We start from the raw sequence: 24,583 nt of genomic DNA on the forward strand, positions 1-24,583 counted from the left end.
TACACATATTTACACAAAACAAGTAGTGGCATTGAAAGACTATCTCCATCCCAAATGACACCCTATTCCCTACACAGTACACTACTTCCATATGGCCCTGGTCAAACGTAGTGCACTATGTAGGGAATAGTGCACTATATAGGGAATAGGGTGCCATTTGGGACACGGTCCCGTTGTGGTTCCATACTCACAGTATCCACATCAAGAACGAACAGGGCTCTGGTTAAACGTAGTGCACTATGTAGGGAATAGGGTGCCATTTGAGATAGAAGCAGGCTCGTCATTATTAAAATGGAACATAATCACAAATTAGATTTACGCTGGAAAAAACACTGATTTCATTTAAAGTAGTCTACAAAAGAGCAATGTGGACGGAAGTGTGTGTGTATATAGACAGGCAGATTAGCAGTTCATCGTAGGGTTGTCATGACAGCAGCATCGCCACACTCTGAATCACTGTGGCAAGAAGAACACGAAGCAAGACTTCATTTGTTGTTTCGAGTCCTGATGTTGAAAACACACAGCCTTCTGTGATGGGGGAGGGGATGGACGCCCCCCCAGGGCCTCGTCTGAGGAACCCCTTACAGTTCTTACAGCCCCCCCAGGGCCTCGTCTGAGGAACCCCTTACAGTTCTTACAGTCCCCCCCAGGGCCTCGTCTGAGGAACCCCTTACAGTTCTTACAGCCCCCCAGGGCCTCGTCTGAGGAACCCCTTACAGTTCTTACAGTCCCCCCCCAGGGCCTCGTCTGAGGAACCCCTTACAGTTCTTACAGTCCCCCCCAGGGCCTCGTCTGAGGAACCCCTTACAGCCCCCAGGGCCTCATCTGAGGAAACCCCTCATTACAGTTCTTACAGTCTCCCCCAGGGCCTCATCTGAGGAACCCCTTACAGTTCTTACAGCCCCCCCCAGGGCCTCATCTGAGGAACCCCTTACAGTTCGTTACGGTCCAGTCCTTTACGGGAGATCTTGCTGGTTAAATCCTGCATGTGCTTCTTCATCTGAGAGAGAAAGAGAGAGAGGCGTTACAAAACATCTCCCTGGTCTTCTCTGCCAGGTTGTCTCTCTCCTACCCTGTATCCCATCTCTCTAGTCTTCTCTGCCAGGTTATTGTCCCTCTCCTACCCTGTATCCCATCTCCCTAGTCTTCTCTGCCAGGTTGTTCTCTCCTACCTTGTATCCCATCTCCCTAGTATTTTCTGCCAGGTTGTCTCTCTCCTACCCTGTATCCCATCTCCCTAGTCTTCTCTGCCAGGTTGTCTCTCTCCTACCCTGTATCCCATCTCCCTGGTCTTATCTGCCAGGTTGTCTCTCTCCTACCCTGTATCCCATCTCCCTGGTCTTATCTGCCAGGTTGTCTCTCTCCTACCCTGTATCCCATCTCCCCAGTCTTCTCTGCCAGGTTGTCTCTCTCCTACCCTGTATCCCATCTCCCTAGTCTTCTCTGCCAGGTTGTCTCTCTCCTACCCTGTATCCCATCTCCCTGGTCTTCTCTGCCAGGTTGTCTCTCTCCTACCCTGTATCCCATCTCCCTAGTCTTCTCTGCCAGGTTGTCTCTCTCCTACCCTGTATCCCATCTCCCTAGTCTTCTCTGCCAGGTTGTCTCTCTCCTACCTTGTATCCCATCTCCCTAGTATTTTCTGCCAGGTTGTCTCTCTCCTACCCTGTATCCCATCTCCCTAGTCTTCTCTGCCAGGTTGTCTCTCTCCTACCCTGTATCCCATCTCCCTAGTCTTCTCTGCCAGGTTGTCTCTCTCCTACCTTGTATCCCATCTCCCTAGTATTTTCTGCCAGGTTGTCTCTCTCCTACCCTGTATCCCATCTCCCTAGTCTTCTCTGCCAGGTTGTCTCTCTCCTACCTTGTATCCCATCTCCCTAGTCTTCTCTGCCAGGTTGTCTCTCTCCTACCCTGTATCCCATCTCCCTAGTATTTTCTGCCAGGTTGTCTCTCTCCTACCCTGTATCCCATCTCCCTGGTCTTCTCTGCCAGTTTGTCTCTCTCCTACCCTGTATCCCATCTCCCTAGTATTTTCTGCCAGGTTGTCTCTCTCCTACCCTGTATCCCATCTCCCTAGTCTTCTCTGCCAGGTTGTCTCTCTCCTACCCTGTATCCCATCTCCCTAGTCTTCTCTGCCAGGTTGTCTCTCTCCTACCTTGTATCCCATCTCCCTAGTCTTTTCTGCCAGGTTGTCTCTCTCCTACCCTGTATCCCATCTCCCTAGTCTTCTCTGCCAGGTTGTCTCTCTCCTACCCTGTATCCCATCTCCATAGTCTTCTCTGCCAGGTTGTCTCTCTCCTACCCTGTATCCCATCTCTCTAGTCTTCTCTGCCAGGTTGTCTCTCTCCTACCCTGTATCCCATCTCCCTAGTCTTCTCTGCCAGGTTGTCTCTCTCCTACCCTGTATCCCATCTCTCTAGTCTTCTTTGCCAGGTTATTGTCTCTAGTCTTCTCTGCCAGGTTATTGTCTCTCTGGTCTTCTCTGCCAGGTTGTTGTCTCTCTAGTCTTCTCTGCCAGGTTATTGTCTCTAGTCTTCTCTGCCAGGTTATTGTCTCTCTGTCTTCTCTGCCAGGTTATTGTCTCTCTAGTCTTCTCTGCCAGGTTATTGTCTCTCTAGTCTTCTCTGCCAGGTTATTGTCTCTAGTCTTCTCTGCCAGGTTATTGTCTCTCTAGTCTTCTCTGCCAGGTTATTGTCTCTCTAGTCTTCTCTGCCAGGTTATTGTCTCTCTAGTCTTCTCTGCCAGGTTATTGTCTCTAGTCTTCTCTGCCAGGTTATTGTCTCTCTAGTCTTCTCTGCCAGGTTATTGTCTCTCTTCTCTGCCAGGTTATTGTCTCTCTAGTCTTCTCTGCCAGGTTATTGTCTCTCTAGTCTTCTCTGCCAGGTTATTGTCTCTCTAGTCTTCTCTGCCAGGTTATTGTCTCTAGTCTTCTCTGCCAGGTTATTGTCTCTCTAGTCTTCTCTGCCAGGTTATTGTCTCTGGTCTTCTCTGCCAGGTTATTGTCTCTGGTCTTCTCTGCCAGGTTATTGTCTCTGGTCTTCTCTGCCAGGTTATTGTCTCTCTAGTCTTCTCTGCCAGGTTATTGTCTCTGGTCTTCTCTGCCAGGTTATTGTCTCTCTAGTCTTCTCTGCCAGGTTATTGTCTCTCTAGTCTTCTCTGCCAGGTTATTGTCTCTAGTCTTCTCTGCCAGGTTATTGTCTCTAGTCTTCTCTGCCAGGTTATTGTCCCTCTGGTCTCTCTCCTACCTTGTATCCCATCTCCCTGGTCTTCTCGGCCAGGTTATTGTATCTCTCCTGGTTTCTCAGGATGTGGTCGTTGTCTCCTAGAGCTTCTACATGTCTCAGCTTCTGGTGGGATAACTCCAACTGTTCCTGAGGAGGGGGAGAGAGGCAGGGGGGGAGAGAGGCAGGGAGGGAGAGAGGAGAGGTAGGGGGAGAGGGAGAGAGGCAGGGGGAGAGGGAGAGAGGCAGGGGGAGAGGGAGAGAGGCAGGGGGAGAGGGGGAGAGGCAGGGGGAGAGGCAGGGGGGGCAGAGGGAAGAGAGAGTGAGTGGTCCTATCCCAAATGGACCCTACGCCCCAGGCACTTGCTTGGTGGAAGCAGGAAGTATTCAGACCTTCACTTGTCCACATGTTACGTTACATCATTATTCTAAAATGGAGTAACAACAATTCCTAAATCTTTGCAAATGTACACAAAATAAAAAAAACTGAAATTAGTCAAACCCTTCACTATGATACTCTAAATTGAGCTCAGGTGCATCCTGTTTCCATTGATCATCCTTGAGATGTTTTTACAACTTGATTGGAGTCCACCTGTGGTACATTCAATGGATTGGACACGATATGGAAAGGCACACACCTGTCTATATAAGTTCCCACAGTTGACAGTGCATGTCAGAGTAAAAACCAAGCCGTGAGGTCTGAAGGAATTGTCCGTAGAGCCCCGAGACAGGATTGTGTCGAGGCGCAGATCTGGGGAAGGGTACCAAAACATATCTGCAGCATTGAAGGTCCCCATGAACATAGTGGCCTCCATCATTCTTAAATGGAAGAAGTTTGGAACCACCAAGACTCTTCATAGAGCTGGCCACCAAGGCCAAACTGACCAATCGGGGGAGAAGGGCTTCGGTCCGGGAGGTGACCAAGAACCCGACGGTCACTCTGACAGAGCTCTAGAGTTCCTCTGTGGAGATGGGAGAACCTTCCAGAAGGACGACCATCTCTGCAGCACTCTACCAATCAGGCCTTTATGGTAGAGTGGCCAGACGGAAGCCACTCCTCAGTAAAAGGAACATGGCAGGCTGCTTGGAGTTTGCCAAAAGGCATCTAAAGACTCTCAGACCATGAAAAACAAGTCTGTAGGAAACCTGGCAACATCCCTACGGTGAAGCATGGAGGTGGCACCATCCCTACGGTGAAGCATGGAGGTGGCACCATCCCTACGATGAAGCATCGAGGTGGCACCATCCCTACGATGAAGCATCGAGGTGGCACCATCCCTACGATGAAGCATCGAGGTGGCACCATCCCTACGATGAAGCATCGAGGTGGCACCATCCCTACGATGAAGCATCGAGGTGGCACCATCCCTACGATGAAGCATCGAGGTGGCACCATCCCTACGGTGAAGCATCGAGGTGGCACCATCCCTACGATGAAGCATCGAGGTGGCACCATCCCTACGGTGAAGCATGGAGGTGGCACCATCCCTACGGTGAAGCATGGAGGTGGCACCATCCCTACGGTGAAGCATGAGGTGGCACCATCCCTACGGTGAAGCATCGAGGTGGCACCATCCCTACGATGAAGCATGGAGGTGGCACCATCCCTACGATGAAGCATCGAGGTGGCACCATCCCTACGATGAAGCATGGAGGTGGCACCATCCCTACGGTGAAGCATGGAGGTGGCACCATCCCTACGGTGAAGCATCGAGGTGGCACCATCCCTACGGTGAAGCATGAGGTGGCACCATCCCTACGATGAAGCATGGAGGTGGCACCATCCCTACGGTGAAGCATCGAGATGGCACCATCCCTACGGTGAAGCATCGAGGTGGCACCATCCCTACGGTGAAGCATGGAGGTGGCACCATCCCTACAGTGAAGCATGGAGGTGGCACCATCCCTACGGTGAAGCATGGAGGTGGCACCATCCCTACGATGAAGCATGGAGGTGGCACCATCCCTACGATGAAGCATCGAGGTGGCACCATCCCTACGATGAAGCATCGAGGTGGCACCATCCCTACGATGAAGCATCGAGGTGGCACCATCCCTACGGTGAAGCATCGAGGTGGCACCATCCCTACGGTGAAGCATGGAGGTGGCACCATCCCTACGATGAAGCATGAGGTGGCACCATCCCTACGATGAAGCATGGAGGTGGCACCATCCCTACGGTGAAGCATCGAGGTGGCACCATCCCTACGATGGAACTGGGAGACCATCCCTAACGGATGAAGCATCGATGACCATCCCTACGTGAAATACGAGGTGATCATCCCTAAAACGATGAAGCATCGAGGTGGCACATCCCTCATGACTGCATCGAGGTGGCACCATCCCTACGATGAGGCACGAGGTGGCACCATCCCTACGAGCAGCATCAGGTGGCACTCCCTAAACGATGAAGCATCGAGGGGCACATCCCTACGATGAAGTCACAGGTGGCACCAGTCAGAGCCCACTCCCACGATGAAGCATCTCGAGGACCTGGCACCAAATCCCTGGTGAAGCATGGAGGTGGCACCATCCCTACCTGACAGAGCATGGAGGTGGCACCATCCCTGCGGTGAAGCATGGAGGTGGCACCATTCCTACGGTGAAGCATGGAGGTGGCACCATTCACAGGTGTGCCAAGCTAAGAAGACTTGAGGTGGCACCATCCCTACATGAAGCATCGAGGTGGCACCATCCCTACAAAGCACAGAGGTGGCACCATCCCTACTTATGTAAATGCATTAGGTGGCACCATCCCTGATGAAGCATTAGGTGGCACCATCCCTGGTGAAGCATCGAGGTGGCACCATCCCTACGATTGATTAATAAGATATGGAGGTGGCACCATCCCTAGGTGAAGCATGGAGGTGGCACCATTCCTACGATGAAGCATGGAGGTGGCACCATTCCTACGGTGAAGCATGGAGGTGGCACCATTCCTACGATGAAGCATCAAGGTGGCACCATCCCTTTAAAAAGCATGGAGGTGGCACCATTCCTACGGTGAAGCATGGAGGTGGCACCATCCCTACGGTGAAGCATGGAGGTGGCACCATTCCTTGAAGCATGGAGGTGGCACCATCCCTACGGTGAAGCATGGAGTGGCACCATCCCTACATGAAGCATCGAGGTGGCACCATCCCTTTAAACGGTGAAGCATGGAGGTGGCAACATCCCTACGGTGAAGCATGGAGGTGGCACCATCCCTCGGTGAAGTATGGAGGTGGCACCATTCCCACGGTGACGCATGGAGGTGGCAGCATCATACGGTGGGGATGTTTTTCAGCGGCAGGGAACTGGGAGACTAATCAGGATCGAGGCAAAGATGAACAGAGTAAAGTACAGAGAGATCCTTGATAACCCGCTCCAGAGCGCATCATGACCTCAGACTGGGGCGAAGGTTCACCTTCCAACAGGACACACAACCATTAAAACACACAGCTAAGACAACGCAGGAGCGGCTTAGGGACAAGTCTATGAATGTCCTTGAGTGGCCCAGTCAGAGCCCGGACTTGAACATGATCAAACATCTCTGGAGAGACCTGAAAATAGCTGTGCAGCAAAGCTCCCCATCCAACCTGGCAGAGCTTGAGAGGATCTGCAGAGAAGAATGGGAGAAACTCCCCAAATACAGGTGTGCCAAGCTTGCATCGTCATACCCAAGAAGACTTGATGCTGTGATCGCTGCCAAAGGTGCTTCAACAAAGTACAGAGTAAAGGGTCTGAATACTTCTGGAAATGTCATTATGGGGTATTGTGATGTCAATATGGGGTATTGTGATGTCATTATGGGTATTGTGATGTCATTATGGGGTATTGTGTGTAGATCGACGAGGGAAAAAAACTGATTGATTAATAATTGATATCGATTGGTTACCTGGTAGTGGCTGTGCTTCTCTACCTTGGTCTCAAAGTGCTTCAGTTCCTCCTGATCTCACACACACACACCATTAAAGACACACCCAAACCGGAAACATTATGATCCAGACTGTGAAAAGTGATCACTTTAAAACAGATATGGAAAGAACACACACACACACACACACACACACACACACACACACACACACACACACCTTGAGCGAGTCCAGTTCATCCCCAGTCAGGTTGGCTCTCTGTGCCATCTCCCACAGCTCTATCACCCTGGGCTCTTTAAACTCTGGAGAGGAGGGAGGGGGACATCACAACTAGTCACACGCAACTCTGTGTGTGTGTGTGTGTGTGTGTGTGTGTGTGTATACCACTCACCGCTGTCCTCGCTGAAGCCCTCGTGGCTGAGTTTCCTCAGGCGTTCAAAGCCCTGGTTCAGATCCCTACAAACACACACACAACCATTAAAACACAGACAACCATTAAAACACACAGACAACCATTAAAACACACACACACAACCATTAAAACACACACACAACCATTAAAACACACACACACACAACCATTAAAACACACACACACACACAACCATTAAAACACACACACAACCATTAAAACACAGACAACCATTAAAACACACAGACAACCATTAAAACACACACACAACCATTAAAACACACACACAGCGTTAATACACACCTCATCTTGTCCTTCAGGTCGGTGTGTTTCTGATGCAGGACATGTTCTTTAACTTCCCCTTCTAATGGAGAGATCACATTCTTATGGATCTCTATAGAGGGGGAGGGGAGGGAGAGGAGGAGGGGATGGAGAGGAGGAGGGGAGGGAGAGGAGGAGGGGAGGAGAGGAGGGGAGGAGGAGAGGAGGAGGAGGGGAGGAGAGGAGGGGAGGAGAGGAGGAGGGAGGGAGAGGAGGAGGGGAGGGAGAGGAGGAGGGGAGGGAGGGAGGAGGGGAGGGAGAGGAGGAGGGAGGAGAGGAGGAGGGGATGGAGAGGAGGAGGGGATGGAGAGGAGGAGGGGATGGAGAGGGGGGAGGGGATGGAGAGGGGGGGAGGGGGGGAGAGGGGGAGGGGAGGGAGGGAGGAGGGGAGGAGAGGAGGAGGGGAGGAGGGGGGGAGGGAGGGAGGGAGGAGGGGGGGATGGAGAGGGGAGGGGATGGAGAGGAGGAGGGGATGGGTGAGGAGGGAGGGGAGGGAGGGGAGGGGAGGGGAGGAGGAGGGGAGGAGGAGGAGGGGAGGGGAGGGGAGGGAGGAGGGGAGGGGAGGGTGAGGGAGGGAGGAGGAGGGGAGGGAGAGAGAGATGGGTGAGAGGGATGGAGAGAGATGGGTGAGAGAGGAGAGAGAAGAGGAGAGGAGAGGAGAGGAAAGGAGAGAGGAGAGGAGAGAGAAGAGAGAGAGGAGGAGAGAGAGGCAGAACGACAGACAAAAAAAAACAACTACATTATAATTCATCCTAAACCAAGTGACACTTCATCACTGGGTAACACTGACAATCACTAGGAGAGAGGAGAAGAGAGAGACGAGAGGAGAGAGAGAGAGGAAATGAGAGAGGAGAGAGACGAGAAGAGAGAGACGAGAGGAGAGAGAGAGATGAAATGAGAGAGGAGAGAGAGGAGAGTAGAGAGAGGCAGAACGACAGACAAAAGAGAAGAACGAGAACGAGCGTAAAAAGCCCTCTCACCCTCCGTGCGGCTGACGGTATCCATGACGATGTTGTACTCGCTGATCTTGTCCTTGTGGTGTTGAAACTCCCTCTTCAGACTCTGCATCTCCTCCTCTGAGAACTTACCAGAACTCTTAGCCTGTAGGGACACATTTCCATTACACTGTTAGTAGGAAGAATAGGAAGGAGGGAAGCCCCAAAATGGCTTCTTGGGTTGTAAACTGGGGTGAAATCCATAGAGGAAGAGAAACTGAGGACAAGTAGCCCCAAAATGGCTTCTTGGGTTGTAAACTGGGGTGAAATCCTTAGAGGGAGAGAAACTGAGGACAAGTAGCCCCAAAATGGCTTCTTGGGTTGTAAACTGGGGTGAAATCCATAGAGGGAGAGAAACTGAGGACAAGTAGCCCCAAAATGGCTTCTTGGGTTGTAAACTGGGGTGAAATCCTTAGAGTAATAAATAATAATAATAATATATGCCATTTAGCAGACGCTTTTATCCAAAGCGACTTACAGTCATGTGTGCATACATTCTACGTATGGGTGGTCCCGGGAATCGAACCCACTACCCTGGCGTTACAAGTGCCATGCTCTACCAACTGAGCTACAGAAGGGAGAGGGAGAGGGAGAGAAACTGAGGACAAGTAGCCCCAAAATGGCTTCTTGGGTTGTAAACTGGGGTGAAATCCATAGAGGGAGAGAAACTGAGGACAAGTAGCCCCAAAATGGCTTCTTGGGTTGTAAACTGGGGTGCAAGCCATAGAGGGAGAGAAACTGAGCACGCTCATCCCCAAAATGGACGCCGTTATACTGAAACTGGCCGTGCGTCCCAATCATATCACCTTTCTCCTGAAGTGTTCACTCCTTCTCACTTCCCACTAATCTGGTGGAGGCGTGGCCTGGTGGGAGTTATTACCATATTTCTGATCACTGATTTTAAAGGAAATGACTGGTAAGAGAAGAGAACAAGTGCCCCACCCCGTCTGTCTGTCTCTCTCCCTCCGACCCCCCTTCCCCGTCCGACCCTCCTACCACCCCCCCCCCCCCCCTCCACCCCCCTCCCCTCCCCAAGGCCCCCCCCCCTCCTCCCCCCCCCCCTGTCCCTCCCTCCCTCCTCCCCCCCACCCCCCTCCTTCCCGTCCCCCCACCCCCCTCTCACCTTATTCCACAGTTTGTCCAGTCTGGGGTCATCAAACATGTCTCCTTCTCTGAAGTCATGGTCCTTCAGGTTGTTTGATTCTAGAGGTCTGGTGTCCTTCTTCCCATCCATCCCATACTTAGCCAGGATCACTGGGGTGGAGGGGAGACACAAAATGGACGCCAGTTAACCATACTATCCCATACTTAGCCAGGATCACTGGGGTGGAGGGGAGACACAAAATGGACGCCAGTTAACCATACTATCCCATACTTAGCCAGGATCACTGGGGTGGAGGGGAGACACAAAATGGACGCCAGTTAACCATACTATCCCATACTTAGCCAGGATCACTGGGGTGGAGGGGAGACACAAAATGGACGCCAGTTAACCATACTATCCCATACTTAGCCAGGATCACTGGGGTGGAGGGGAGACACAAAATGGACGCCAGTTAACCATACTATCCCATACTTAGCCAGGATCACTGGGGTGGAGGGGAGACACAAAATGGACGCCAGTTAACCATACTATCCCATACTTAGCCAGGATCACTGGGGTGGAGGGGAGACACAAAATGGACGCCAGTTAACCATACTATCCCATACTTAGCCAGGATCACTGGGGTGGAGGGAGACACAAAATGGACGCCAGTTAACCATACTATCCCATACTTAGCCAGGATCACTGGGGTGGAGGGGAGACACAAAATGGACGCCAGTTAACCATACTATCCCATACTTAGCCAGGATCACTGGGGTGGAGGGGAGACACAAAATGGACGCCAGTTAACCATACTATCCCATACTTAGCCAGGATCACTGGGGTGGAGGGGAGACACAAAATGGACGCCAGTTAACCATACTATCCCATACTTAGCCAGGATCACTGGGGTGGAGGGGAGACACAAAATGGACGCCAGTTAACCATACTATCCCATACTTAGCCAGGATCACTGGGGTGGAGGGGAGACACAAAATGGCATCCGGTTGGCGTTTCCACTCACTACCAAATATGGTGATGAGAGGAAGCCCAGTGGCCGGCGGTGGGGGAAGGTGGAGATGGGAGGATTTTGGACGACGTTCTGCTCATTATCTCATCGATTAAACATTTGATCTCGTTACAGTTCTCCGTTCCCAAAATTACAATCTGTTATGAACAGAGTGGACTAAGTTTTGTAGACTTCATCCATTGTTAAAGTTGTTTTTTAAAGTAAAATAGTTGTTTATAAAGGAGTTAATTAAGGGTTGAATTTAGTTATTGCACACATGCACTTCAGAGTAGGCGTTCCCTAACACAAATACATGCTAGAAAGAGCCAATAGGATCTCGCTAGCTCGTGCCCTTGCTCTGCCCACTATGATTAATTTGCCCCCCCCAGCCACACACCTTCCCCAAGGCCCTTCACACCCCCACCACATTATAACATATAACACCTTCCCCAAGGCCTTTCACACCCCCACCACATTATAACATATAACACCTTCCCCTTCCCCAAGGCCCTTCACACCCCCACATTATAACAAGCCCCACACCTTCCCCAAAGGCCTTCACCCCCCACCACATTATAACAAGCCCTTCACACCTTCCCACATTAGGCCCTTCACACCCCCACATTATAACACCTTCCCCAAGGCCCTTCACACCCCCACCCATATAACACCTTTCACACCCCACATTATAACAAGCCACACACCTTCCCATCTTCCCCAAGGCCCTTCACACCCCCACCACATTATAACATATAACACCTTCCCCAAGGCCCTTCACAACCACCATATAACACCTTCCCCCCACCACATTATAACAAGCCAACACACCCCCTTCCCCAAGGCCCTTCACACCCCCACCACATTATAACAAGCCAACACCTTCCCCTTCCCCAAGGCCCTTCACACCCCCACCATTATAACATATAACACCTTCCCCTTCCCCAAGGCCCTTCACACCCCCACCACATTATAACAAGCCAACCTTCCCCTTCCCCAACCCCCACCACATTCATATAACACCCCCCTCAGCCCTGTCTCTCTCTAGAAAACCAACTGTTTATAAAGCAGCTCTGTCTCTCTAGAAAACCAACTGTTTATAAAGCAGCTCTGTCTCTCTCTAGAAAACCAACTGTTTATAAAGCAGCTCTGTCTCTCTAGAAAACCAACTGTTTATAAAGCAGCCCTGTCTCTCTAGAAAACCAACTGTTTATAAAGCAGCTCTGTCTCTCTAGAAAACCAACTGTTTATAAAGCAGCCCTGTCTCTCTAGAAAACCAACTGTTTATAAAGCAGCTCTGTCTCTCTCTAGAAAACCAACTGTTTATAAAGCAGCTCTGTCTCTCTCTAGAAAACCAACTGTTTATAAAGCAGCTCTGTCTCTCTCTAGAAAACCAACTGTTTATAAAGCAGCTCTGTCTCTCTCTAGAAAACCAACTGTTTATAAAGCAGCTCTGTCTCTCTAGAAAACCAACTGTTTATAAAGCAGCTCTGTCTCTCTCTAGAAAACCAACTGTTTATAAAGCAGCTCTGTCTCTCTCTAGAAAACCAACTGTTTATAAAGTTTATATGAAGCAGCTCTGTCTCTCTAGAAAACCAACTGTTTATAAAGCAGCCCTGTCTCTCTCTAGAAAACCAACTGTTTATAAAGCAGCTCTGTCTCTCTAGAAAACCAACTGTTTATAAAGCAGCTCTGTCTCTCTCTAGAAAACCAACTGTTTATAAAGCAGCTCTGTCTCTCTAGAAAACCAACTGTTTATAAAGCAGCTCTGTCTCTCTCTAGAAAACCAACTGTTTATAAAGCAGCTCTGTCTCTCTCTAGAAAACCAACTGTTTATAAAGCAGCTCTGTCTCTCTCTTCCCCAGAAAACCAACTGTTTATAAAGCAGCTCTGTCTCTCTAGAAAACCAACTGTTTATAAAGCAGCTCTGTCTCTCTCTAGAAAACCAACTGTTTATAAAGCAGCTCTGTCTCTCTAGAAAACCAACTGTTTATAAAGCAGCTCTGTCTCTCCAACTCTAGAAAACCAACTGTTTATAAAGCAGCTCTGTCTCTCTAGAAAACCAACTGTTTATAAAGCAGCTCTGTCTCTCTAGAAAACCAACTGTTTATAAAGCAGCTCTGTCTCTCTCTAGAAAACCAACTGTTTATAAAGCAGCTCTGTCTCTCTAGAAAACCAACTGTTTATAAAGCAGCTCTGTCTCTCTCTAGAAAACCAACTGTTTATAAAGCAGCTCTGTCTCTCTAGAAAACCAACTGTTTATAAAGAGCTCTGTCTCTCTCTAGAAAACCACTGTTTATAAAGCAGCTGTCTCTCTCTAGAAAACCAACTGTTTATAAAGCAGCTCTGTCTCTCTCTAGAAAACCAACTGTTTATAAAGCAGCTCTGTCTCTCTAGAAAACCAACTGTTTATAAAGCAGCTCTGTCTCTCTCTAGAAAACCAACTGTTTATAAAGCAGCTCTGTCTCTCTCTAGAAAACCAACTGTTTATAAAGCAGCTCTGTCTCTCTCTAGAAAACCAACTGTTTATAAAGCAGCTCTGTCTCTCTAGAAAACCAACTGTTTATAAAGCAGCTCTGTCTCTCTAGAAAACCAACTGTTTATAAAGCAGCCCTGTCTCTCTAGAAAACCAACTGTTTATAAAGCAGCTCTGTCTCTCTCTAGAAAACCAACTGTTTATAAAGCAGCTCTGTCTCTCTCTAGAAAACCAACTGTTTATAAAGCAGCTCTGTCTCTCTAGAAAACCAACTGTTTATAAAGCAGCTCTGTCTCTCTAGAAAACCAACTGTTTATAAAGCAGCCCTGTCTCTCTAGAAAACCAACTGTTTATAAAGCAGCTCTGTCTCTCTCTAGAAAACCAACTGTTTATAAAGCAGCTCTGTCTCTCTCTAGAAAACCAACTGTTAATAAAGCAGCTCCGTCTCTCTAGAAAACCAACTGTTTATAAAGCAGCTCTGTCTCTCTCTAGAAAACCAACTGTTTATAAAGCAGCTCCGTCTCTCTCTAGAAAACCAACTGTTTATGAAGCTCTATCAGTCAGGTAACCAGTTTAAGTAGTTATTTAAAACCACTTCTAGTCTCTCCCCTCCATCCCTCTCTCACCGTTGAAGCCACGTCGTAGCTTGGCCTCCCCCCCCCATCCCTCTCTCACCGTTGAAGCCACGTCGTAGCTTGGCCTCCCCCCCCATCTCTCTCTCACCGTTGAAGCCACGTCGTAGCTTGGCCTCCCCCCCCCTCTCTCACCGCTGAAGCCACGTCTTAGCTTGCCTCCCCCCTCCCTCTCCACCCAAGCCTCTCTCCCACCCCCATCCCTCTCTCACCGTTGAAGCCACGTCGTAGCTTGGCCTCTCTCTCTCCATTCTCATCCATCCCTTCTGCCTTAGACTTCTTCCACTGTAGTTCATCTTTCTCCTGGATCTTCAGATCACTGTGGAGCTTATGAAGCCACTGGGGGTAACTGCATCTAGAGGAAGGAGAGAGACTGGTGTTAGACTGGAGAAAGACAGAGGATGGAGGAGGGAAAGACAGAGTTTATGGAGGAGGGAAAAGAGAAACCAACTGTTTATCCCTCTCTCAGACAGGAGGATGGAGGAAGGGAAAGACAGAGGATGGAGGAGAAAACCAGACTGGAGGGAAAGACAAGCAGCCCTGTCTCTCGTCTAGAAATGGAGGAGGGAAAGACAGAGGATGGAAGGGAAAGACAGAGAGGATGGAGGAGGGAAAGACAGAGAGGATGGAGGAGGGAAAGACAGAGGGACTGTTGAGCAGGGAAAGACAGAGAGGATGGAGGAGGGAAAGACAGAGAGGATGGAGGAGAAAGACAGACTGGAGGTAAAGACAGAGAGGATGGAGGAGGGAAAGACAGAGAGGATGGAGGAGGGAAAGACAGAGAGGATGGAAGCCAACAGAATGGAGGAGGGAAAGACAGAGAGGATGGAGGAGGAAAGACAGAGAGGATGGAGGAGGGAAAGACATCCCTGGAGGAAAAGACAGAGGATGGAGGAGGGAAAGACAGAGGAGGATGGAAAGACAGAGGGATGGAGGAGGGAAAGACAGAGGATGGAGGAGGGAGAAACAGAGAGGATGGAGGAGGGAAAGACAGAGGATGGAGGAGGGAAAGACAGAGGATGGAGGAGGGAAAGACAGACAGAGGATGGAGGAGGGAAAGACAGAGAGGAGGATGGAAAGACAGAGATGGAGGAAAAGACAGAGAGGATGGAGGAGGGAAAGACAGAGAGGATGGAGGAGGGAAAGACAGAGAGGATGGAGGAGGGAAAGACAGAGGGATGGAGGAGGGAAAGACAGAGAGGATGGAGGAGGGAAAGACAGAGAGGATGGAGGAGGGAAAGACAGAGATCCCTGGAGGAGGGAAAGACAGAGAGGATGGAGGAGGGAAAGACAGAGAGGATGGAGGAGGGAAAGACAGAGGGATGGAGGAGGAGGGAAAGACAGAGAGGATGGAGGAAAGACAGAGAGGATGGAGGAGGGAAAGACAGAGAGGATGGAGGAGGGAAAGACAGAGAGGGATGGAGGAGGGAAAGACAGAGGGATGGAGGAGGGAAAGACAGAGGGGATGGATGGAGGAGGGAAAGACAGAGAGGATGGAGGAGGGAAAGACAGAGGATGGAGGAGGGAAAGACAGAGAGGATGGAGGAGGGAAAGACAGAGAGGATGGAGGAGGGAAAGACAGAGAGGATGGAGGAGGGAAAGACAGAGAGGATGGAGGAGGGAAAGACAGAGAGGATGGAAAGACAGAGAGGATGGAGGAGGGAAAGACAGAGAGGATGGAGGAGGGAAAGACAGAGAGGATGGAGGAGGGAAAGAGAGAGGATGGAGGAGGGAAAGACAGAGGATGGAGGAGGGAAAGACAGAGAGGATGGAGGAGGGAAAGACAGAGAGGATGGAGGAGGGAAAGACAGAGAGGATGGAGGAGGGAAAGACAGAGAGGATGGAGGAGGGAAAGACAGAGGGATGGAGGAGGGAAAGACAGAGAGGATGGAGGAGGGAAAGACAGAGAGGATGGAGGAGGGAAAGACAGAGAGGATGGAGGAGGGAAAGACAGAGAGGATGGAAAGACAGAGGATGGAGGAGGGAAAGACAGAGGATGGAGGAGGGAAAGACAGAGAGGATGGAGGAGGGAAAGACAGAGGATGGAGGAGGGAAAGACAGAGGGATGGAGGAGGGAAAGACAGAGGGATGGAGGAGGGAAAGACAGAGAGGATGGAGGAGGGAAAGACAGAGGATGGAGGAGGGAAAGACAGAGAGGATGGAGGAGGGAAAGACAGAGAGGATGGAGGAGGGAAAGACAGAGAGGATGGAGGAGGGAAAGACAGAGAGGATGGAGGAGGGAAAGACAGAGAGGATGGAGGAGGGAAAGACAGAGAGGATGGAGGAGGGAAAGACAGAGAGGATGGAGGAGGGAAAGACAGAGAGGATGGAGGAGGGAAAGACAGAGAGGATGGAGGAGGGAAAGACAGAGAGGATGGAGGAGGGAAAGACAGAGAGGATGGAGGGGGGAAAGACAGAGGGATGGAGGAGGGAAAGACAGAGAGGATGGAGGAGGGAAAGACAGAGAGGATGGAGGAGGGAAAGACAGAGAGGATGGAGGAGGGAAAGACAGAGAGGATGGAGGAGGGAAAGACAGAGAGGATGGAGGAGGGAAAGACAGAGAGGGATGGAGGAGGGAAAGACAGAGAGGATGGAGGAGGGAAAGACAGAGAGGATGGAGGAGGGAAAGACAGAGAGGATGGAGGAGGGAAAGACAGAGAGGATGGAGGAGGGAAAGACAGAGAGGATGGAGGAGGGAAAGACAGAGAGGATGGAGGAGGGAAAGACAGAGAGGGATGGATGGTAAATCAAATCAGACTGGAACTAATGAAGTGTAGTGTGTGTATCGTCTGTCTGTGAGAGAAATCGGTTCCTTAAACTAGCCGGGTACAATCAGACCTCAGCCATCTCTAACTACTTTAACGTTACTTGATTGGCATAGGTAGCTGAATCAGCTAAAGGTAACTGTTAGCTAGCTAAGTTAGCTAAACAAAATGTTGGATAGACCAAGGAAGTGTAGACAAAACGTTATCTAACTTTTGGACTCCACTAGGACCGGATAACGAAGACAAGTCACTCTCGATTGTCTCAATATTTAAGTAAAAACAAAGCTAAACTATAATAATAATAATAGCATGACTTGACTCTTCTTACCCTGGTCGCTTTCTCCCACACCTGGTTGAGTTTAGCTATCCTAAATTCCACCGTGCTCTTACCGTCCACGGACGGTTTCTGATCGTTCATTTCTCGAGAATACTTTCCCGCAATCGCCCCGACTGCGAGACACAACACCGCGCACAAACAACCGAACTTCATTTTTTTGCACCGTTACCGGGAAAATGGAATGGAATAAATCTTTAAAAAATGAAACGCAATTTCAGAGCTACGGTCTATCTTAACTCCCGAGTACTTCAAGTCATGTGTTTAGAAGAGGCGGACGCGTCCTGAACTGCATTATGGGATATGTAGTTTTTAGAAAAAACACTCTAACCTTGGTTTCCAGTTCTGGGGAAAGGGTTTGTAAAAATACAATACCCACAATGCACCTCGTAATCGTCTCCTAGTAACGGAGGATGTGGGAGGCTTTTGAGCAAATAGGAATCATCCACGCGTTGGATTGAAAAGGGGTTTAGGGTTTAGCAATTTTACACCACACAGGCATAATTTAATGTTGGCTAGTTTTCACACATGAAACAGCCTACTCAAGCAGTAATAAGTCACCCATTTTGTGTTAACCATTTAGTTCAATAAACTAGGTATTGATTGGCGCCTGCACACACACACACACACACACACACACACACACACACACACACACACACACACACACACACACACACACACACACACACACACACACACACACACAAAAGTTGTGTAGTTGCCATGGCGCCCTGGCAGCCTAAGCACAGAGCTCATGTACATATTACATTATTTGTAAGTGTTTTTAAATAGTGTTTTTGAATATTTGCAGATGGACTGGCAGCTTGCTAGCTGGCTCGTTATTTTTGTTTGAATGATGCATCTGTACCAGCTTTTTTGTTGTTTCACCCTTGGCTGCCTGTTCCTGGTCTTTTGAAAACTCAGGAGTCACCCGAAGCCCAGGGCTCGTAGTGAGGACGACTGACTACTACTCTGAACTGTGTGTGGTGACCTTTCTGGTGCCCAGAGCTGCTGAGGTAGAGGGCTCGTAGTGAGGACGACTGGCCACTCACTCTGAACTGTGTGTGGTGACCTTTACATTTTACATTTAAGTCATTTAGCAGACGCTCTTATCCAGAGCGACTTACAAATTGGTGCATTCACCTTATGACATCCAGTGGAACAGCCACTTTACAATAGTGCATCTAAATCTTTTAGGGGGGAGGGGGGGGTGAGAAGGATTACTTATCCTATCCTAGGTATTCCTTAAAGAGGTGACCTTACTGGTGCCCAGAGCTGCTGAGGTAGAGGGCTCGTAGTGAGGACGACTGGCTAGTACTCTGAACTGTGTGTGATGAACTTTCTGGTGCCCAGAGCTGCTGAGGTAGAGGGCTCGTAGTGAGGACGACTGGCTACTTACTCTGAACTGAGGTAGAGGGCTCGTAGTGAGGACGACTGGCTACTACTCTGAACTGTGTGTGATGAACTTTCTGGTGCCCAGAGCTGCTGAGGTAGAGGGCTCGTAGTGAGGACGACTGGCTACTACTCTGAACTGTGTGTGATGAACTTTCTGGTGCCCAGAGCTGCTGAGGTAGAGGGCTCGTAGTGAGGACGACTGACTACTTACTCTGAACTGTGTGTGGTGAACTTTCTGGTGCCCAGAGCTGCTGAGGTAGAGGGCTCGTAGTGAGGACGACTGGCTACTACTCTGAACTGTGTGTGATGAACTTTCTGGTGCCCAGAGCTGCTGAGGTAGAGGGCTCGTAGTGAGGACGACTGGCTACTACTCTGAACTGTGTGTGATGAACTTTCTGGTGCCCAGAGCTGCTGAGGTAGAGGGCTCGTAGTGAGGACGACTGGCTACTACTCTGAACTGTGTGTGATGAACTTTCTGGTGCCCAGAGCTGCTGAGGTAGAGGGCTCAGAGGGCTCGTGAGTGAGGACGACTGGCTACTACTCTGAACTGTGTGTGATGAACTTTCTGGTGCCCAGAGCTGCTGAGGTAGAGGGCTCGTAGTGAGGACGACTGACTACTACTCTGAACTGTGTGTGGTGGACTTTCTGGTGCCCAGAGCTGCTGAGGTAGAGGGCACGTAGTGAGGACTACTGGCTACTACTCTGAACTGTGTGTGGTGACCTTTCTGGTGCCCAGAGCTGCTGAGACAGAGGGCTCGTAGTGAGGACGACTGGCTACTACTCTGAACTGTGTGTGATGAACTTTCTGGTGCCCAGAGCTGCTGAAGATGGCTCAGGAGGACTGACTGGCTCTACTCTGAACTGTGTGTGATGAACTTTCAAGCCCAGAGCTGCTGAGAGAGTTCATCAGGAACACCTTCCTCTGATCTGTGAAATGTCCCTTTCTGGTGCAAGATCTGCTGAGACTGTTCATCAACCACCTTCCTCTGATCTGTGAAATGTCCCTCTGACAAGATCATCACTGACAGTTCACACTGACTACTACTCTGACTCTGGTGCCCAGACTGCTGAGGTCATCAAACACCTTCCTCTATCATGATATGTCCCTCTGGTGCCCAGATCTGCTAGACAGTTCATCAACCACCTTCCTCTCATCAGGCTGATATGAGTCCTCTACAAGATCATCACTAGACAGTTCATCAAACACCTTCCTCTGATCATGATATGTCCCTCTACAAGATCATCACTAGACAGTTCATCAACCACCTTCCTCTCATCATGATATGTCCCTCTATAAGATCATCACTAGACAGTTCATCAAACACCTTCCTCTGATCATGATATGTCCCTCTACAAGATCATCACTAGACAGTTCATCAACCACCTTCCTCTCATCATGAAATGTCCCTCTATAAGATCATCACTAGACAGTTCATCAAACACCTTCCTCTGATCATGATATGTCCCTCTACAAGATCATCACTAGACAGTTCATCAACCACCTTCCTCTGATCATGAAATGTCCCTCTACAAGATCATCACTAGACAGTTCATCAACCACCTTCCTGACCACCTTCCTCTGATCATGAAATGTCCCTCTACAAGATCATCACTAGACAGTTCATCAACCACCTTCCTGACCACCTTCATCAATCATCATCATCATCACCTTCCTCTCCATCTTTTAGAGGATGCATGAACTCAAAGACTTGGCCTCTATTGGTTGACCTAATTATAGTTAGACTTGGCCTCTATTGGTTGACCTAATTATAGTTAGACTTGGCCTCTATTGGTTGACCTAATTATAGTTAGACTTGGCCTCTATTGGTTGACCTAATTATAGTTAGACTTGGCCTCTATTGGTTGACCTAATTATAGTTAGACTTGGCCTCTATTGGTTGACCTAATTATAGTTAGACTTGGCCTCTATTGGTTGACCTAATTATCGTTAGACTTGGCCTCTATTGGTTGACCTAATTATCGTTAGACTTGGCCTCTATTGGTTGACCTAATTATAGTTAGACTTGGCCTCTATTGGTTGACCTAATTATAGTTAGACTTGGCCTCTATTGGTTGACCTAATTATAGTTAGACTTGGCCTCTATTGGTTGACCTAATTATAGTTAGACTTGGCCTCTATTGGTTGACCTAATTATAGTTAGACTTGGCCTCTATTGGTTGACCTAATTATAGTTAGACTTGGCCTCTATTGGTTGACCTAATTATAGTTAGACTTGGCCTCTATTGGTTGACCTAATTATAGTTAGACTTGGCCTCTATTGGTTGACCTAATTATCGTTAGACTTGGCCTCTATTGGTTGACCTAATTATAGTTAGACTTGGCCTCTATTGGTTGACCTAATTATAGTTAGACTTGGCCTCTATTGGTTGACCTAATTATAGTTAGACTTGGCCTCTATTGGTTGACCTAATTATAGTTAGACTTGGCCTCTATTGGTTGACCTAATTATAGTTAGACTTGGCCTCTATTGGTTGACCTAATTATAGTTAGACTTGGCCTCTATTGGTTGACCTAATTATAGTTAGACTTGGCCTCTATTGGTTGACCTAATTATAGTTAGACTTGGCCTCTATTGGTTGACCTAATTATAGTTAGACTTGGCCTCTATTGGTTGACCTAATTATAGTTAGACTTGGCCTCTATTGGTTGACCTAATTATAGTTAGACTTGGCCTCTATTGGTTGACCTAATTATCGTTAGACTTGGCCTCTATTGGTTGACCTAATTATAGTTAGACTTGGCCTCTATTGGTTGACCTAATTATAGTTAGACTTGGCCTCTATTGGTTGACCTAATTATAGTTAGACTTGGCCTCTATTGGTTGACCTAATTATAGTTAGACTTGGCCTCTATTGGTTGACCTAATTATAGTTAGACTTGGCCTCTATTGGTTGACCTAATTATAGTTAGACTTGGCCTCTATTGGTTGACCTAATTATAGTTAGACTTGGCCTCTATTGGTTGACCTAATTATAGTTAGACTTGGCCTCTATTGGTTGACCTAATTATAGTTAGACTTGGCCTCTATTGGTTGACCTAATTATAGTTAGACTTGGCCTCTATTGGTTGACCTAATTATAGTTAGACTTGGCCTCTATTGGTTGACCTAATTATAGTTAGACTTGGCCTCTATTGGTTGACCTAATTATAGTTAGACTTGGCCTCTATTGGTTGACCTAATTATAGTTAGACTTGGCCTCTATTGGTTGACCTAATTATAGTTAGACTTGGCCTCTATTGGTTGACCTAATTATAGTTAGACTTGGCCTCTATTGGTTGACCTAATTATAGTTAGACTTGGCCTCTATTGGTTGACCTAATTATAGTTAGACTTGGCCTCTATTGGTTGACCTAATTATAGTTAGACTTGGCCTCTATTGGTTGACTTAATTATAGTTAGACTTGGCCTCTATTGGTTGACCTAATTATAGTTAGACTTGGCCTCTATTGGTTGACTTAATTATAGTTAGACTTGGCCTCTATTGGTTGACCTAATTATCGTTAGACTTGGCCTCTATTGGTTGACCTAATTATAGTTAGACTTGGCCTCTATTGGTTGACCTAATTATAGTTAGACTTGGCCTCTATTGGTTGACCTAATTATAGTTAGACTTGGCCTCTATTAGTTGACTTAATTATAGTTAGACTTGTCCTCTATTAGTTGACTTAATTATAGTTAGACTTGGCCTCTATTGGTTGACCTAATTATCGTTAGACTTGGCCTCTATTGGTTGACTTAATTATAGTTAGACTTGGCCTCTATTGGTTGACTTAATTATAGTTAGACTTGGCCTCTATTGGTTGACCTAATTATCGTTAGACTTGGCCTCTATTGGTTGACTTAATTATAGTTAGACTTGGCCTCTATTGGTTGACCTAATTATCGTTAGACTTGGCCTCTATTGGTTGACCTAATTATAGTTAGACTTGGCCTCTATTGGTTGACCTAATTATAGTTAGACTTGGCCTCTATTGGTTGACCTAATTATAGTTAGACTTGGCCTCTATTGGTTGACCTAATTATAGTTAGACTTGGCCTCTATTGGTTGACTTAATTATAGTTAGACTTGGCCTCTATTGGTTGACTAATTATAGTTAGACTTGGCCTCTATTGGTTGACCTAATTATCGTTAGACTTGGCCTCTATTGGTTGACTTAATTATAGTTAGACTTGGCCTCTATTGGTTGACTTAATTATAGTTAGACTTGGCCTCTATTGGTTGACCTAATTATCGTTAGACTTGGCCTCTATTGGTTGACTTAATTATAGTTAGACTTGGCCTCTATTGGTTGACCTAATTATCGTTAGACTTGGCCTCTATTGGTTGACTTAATTATAGTTAGACTTGGCCTCTATTGGTTGACTTAATTATAGTTAGACTTGGCCTCTATTGGTTGACCTAATTATCGTTAGACTTGGCCTCTATTGGTTGACTTAATTATAGTTAGACTTGGCCTCTATTGGTTGACTTAATTATAGTTAGACTTGGCCTCTATTGGTTGACCTAATTATCGTTAGACTTGGCCTCTATTGGTTGACTTAATTATAGTTAGACTTGGCCTCTATTGGTTGACCTAATTATAGTTAGACTTGGCCTCTATTGGTTGACCTAATTATAGTTAGACTTGGCCTCTATTGGTTGACTTAATTATAGTTAGACTTGGCCCTTTATTGGTTGACTTAATTATAGTTAGACTTGGCCTCTATTGGTTGACCTAATTATCGTTAGACTTGGCCTCTATTGGTTGACCTAATTACAGTTAGGATATTCATGATGATGTACTGGTTGTTCTAACTCTAGTTAGACTACTCATGTATTGGTTGTTCTAACTCTAGTTAGACTACTCATGTACTGGTTGTTCTAACTCTAGTTAGACTACTCATGTACTGGTTGTTCTAACTCTAGTTAGACTACTCATGTACTGGTTGTTCTAACTCTAGTTAGACTACTCATGTACTGGTTGTTCTAACTCTAGTTAGACTACTCATGTACTGGTTGTAAGTTTTTTTTTGCATTTAAAGTGCTTTGAGATTCTTATGAACAGTGCTATAGAAATATAATAAATGATTATTATAATGATTATTATTCTGACTGTATCTGCATTGTTACCCAACAATATGCCTGAGAATCGACCAGCCCATTCCAGATTCCAAACCACAATCTTAGAACCATTTATTGCAGCATCACAATGGCCCGGTAACCAAAACAAAAGAACCCTTCTATTCCTCTATACACAAGCGCTATGGCAACAATCTAACAGTGTTTATTTTGAAAATCTAAATCTACCCCATACTAAATTTTAAAATAAAAAAGAGATTTCCAAACGTGCAGATTTGAACAGTTCGCCACACATCCTAGTGTTTGATGGAGATACATTTTCACAAGATGAATCTTGACGACAGTCACAGACCTACTATTGGGCCTACTACAAACGATCACAATTCAATTTCTGAGTTCTCCATGCCAGCATTCCGACCTCTGCCTCCTCGTAGGGACTCAGTCTACTGGCAGGCTGGCCAGTCTCTGGAGGTCGGGGGGCGAAGTCTTCGCAAAACAGAGCAGAGAGAGAGACGGCTAACGGCTGCTTCTAGAGACACCTCTTCATGGGTGAGTGAGCTGAATATAAATGTGCCTCTGGGGAATATGGTGCCATTTGTGATGTAGGTTGAAGAGACTCAGGCTATGACAAGACAGCTCAGGGGAACCTTCTAGAGGTTGAAGAGACTCAGGCTATGACAAGACAGCTCGGGGAACCTTCTAGAGACACTTATTTGAGCTCCCGAAGTGGCTCAGCGGTCTAAGGCACTGCATCTCAGTGCTAGAGGCATCACTACAGATCCTGGTTCGATTCCAGGCTGTATCACAACCGGCTGTGATTGGGAGTTCCACAGGGCGACGCACAATTGTCCCAGAGTCGTTTGGCTGGGGTAGGCCGTCATTGTAAATAAGAATTTGCCTAGTTAAAAATAAATAAATACATTTTTATGGCTCAGCGAGTGAGTTAAATGATAGAGAACCTTGTCTACAATACAGGACACTGGTGGTCATTGGACTGGTCAGC

The 24,583-nt window shown here is 47.7% G+C and overlaps 1 protein-coding gene and 2 long non-coding RNA genes across 15 annotated transcripts; 2 read left to right on the plus strand and 1 right to left on the minus strand.

Annotated features, from left to right (window-relative positions):
• Positions 1-809: 809 nt before the first annotated feature.
• LOC127908053 (alpha-2-macroglobulin receptor-associated protein-like) lies at positions 810-17,381 on the minus strand. The gene is given in 12 exon segments (XM_052465036.1): positions 810-860; positions 902-1,000; positions 3,243-3,368; positions 7,096-7,146; positions 7,295-7,377; positions 7,467-7,531; positions 7,791-7,881; positions 8,789-8,909; positions 9,927-10,057; positions 14,214-14,338; positions 14,340-14,356; positions 17,095-17,381. Coding segments are annotated over 11 exon segments (1,041 nt in total). The 5' UTR covers positions 17,257-17,381; the 3' UTR covers positions 810-860; positions 902-931.
• On the plus strand, positions 997-3,243 carry LOC127908054 (uncharacterized). 13 transcript variants are annotated; one of them, XR_008066065.1, is made up of 10 exons: positions 997-1,157; positions 1,206-1,254; positions 1,402-1,502; positions 1,549-1,597; positions 1,647-1,940; positions 2,039-2,136; positions 2,186-2,515; positions 2,571-2,742; positions 2,823-2,965; positions 3,047-3,243. It is a non-coding gene; the product is annotated as an uncharacterized LOC127908054 (long non-coding RNA). The 13 variants fall into 13 exon arrangements; XR_008066061.1 differs by having other exon boundaries at positions 1,402-1,842; XR_008066060.1 differs by having other exon boundaries at positions 1,402-1,744.
• Positions 17,382-18,420: 1,039 nt separating the features above from the next.
• LOC127908106 (uncharacterized) lies at positions 18,421-19,241 on the plus strand. The gene is made up of 3 exons (XR_008066198.1): positions 18,421-18,466; positions 18,514-18,994; positions 19,085-19,241. It is a non-coding gene; the product is annotated as an uncharacterized LOC127908106 (long non-coding RNA).
• The last annotated feature ends 5,342 nt before the right edge of the window (positions 19,242-24,583 follow it).

This window comes from Oncorhynchus keta, chromosome 16 (genome assembly GCF_023373465.1).
Source record: "Oncorhynchus keta strain PuntledgeMale-10-30-2019 chromosome 16, Oket_V2, whole genome shotgun sequence".
NCBI classification, from domain to species: Eukaryota; Metazoa; Chordata; class Actinopteri; order Salmoniformes; family Salmonidae; genus Oncorhynchus; species Oncorhynchus keta.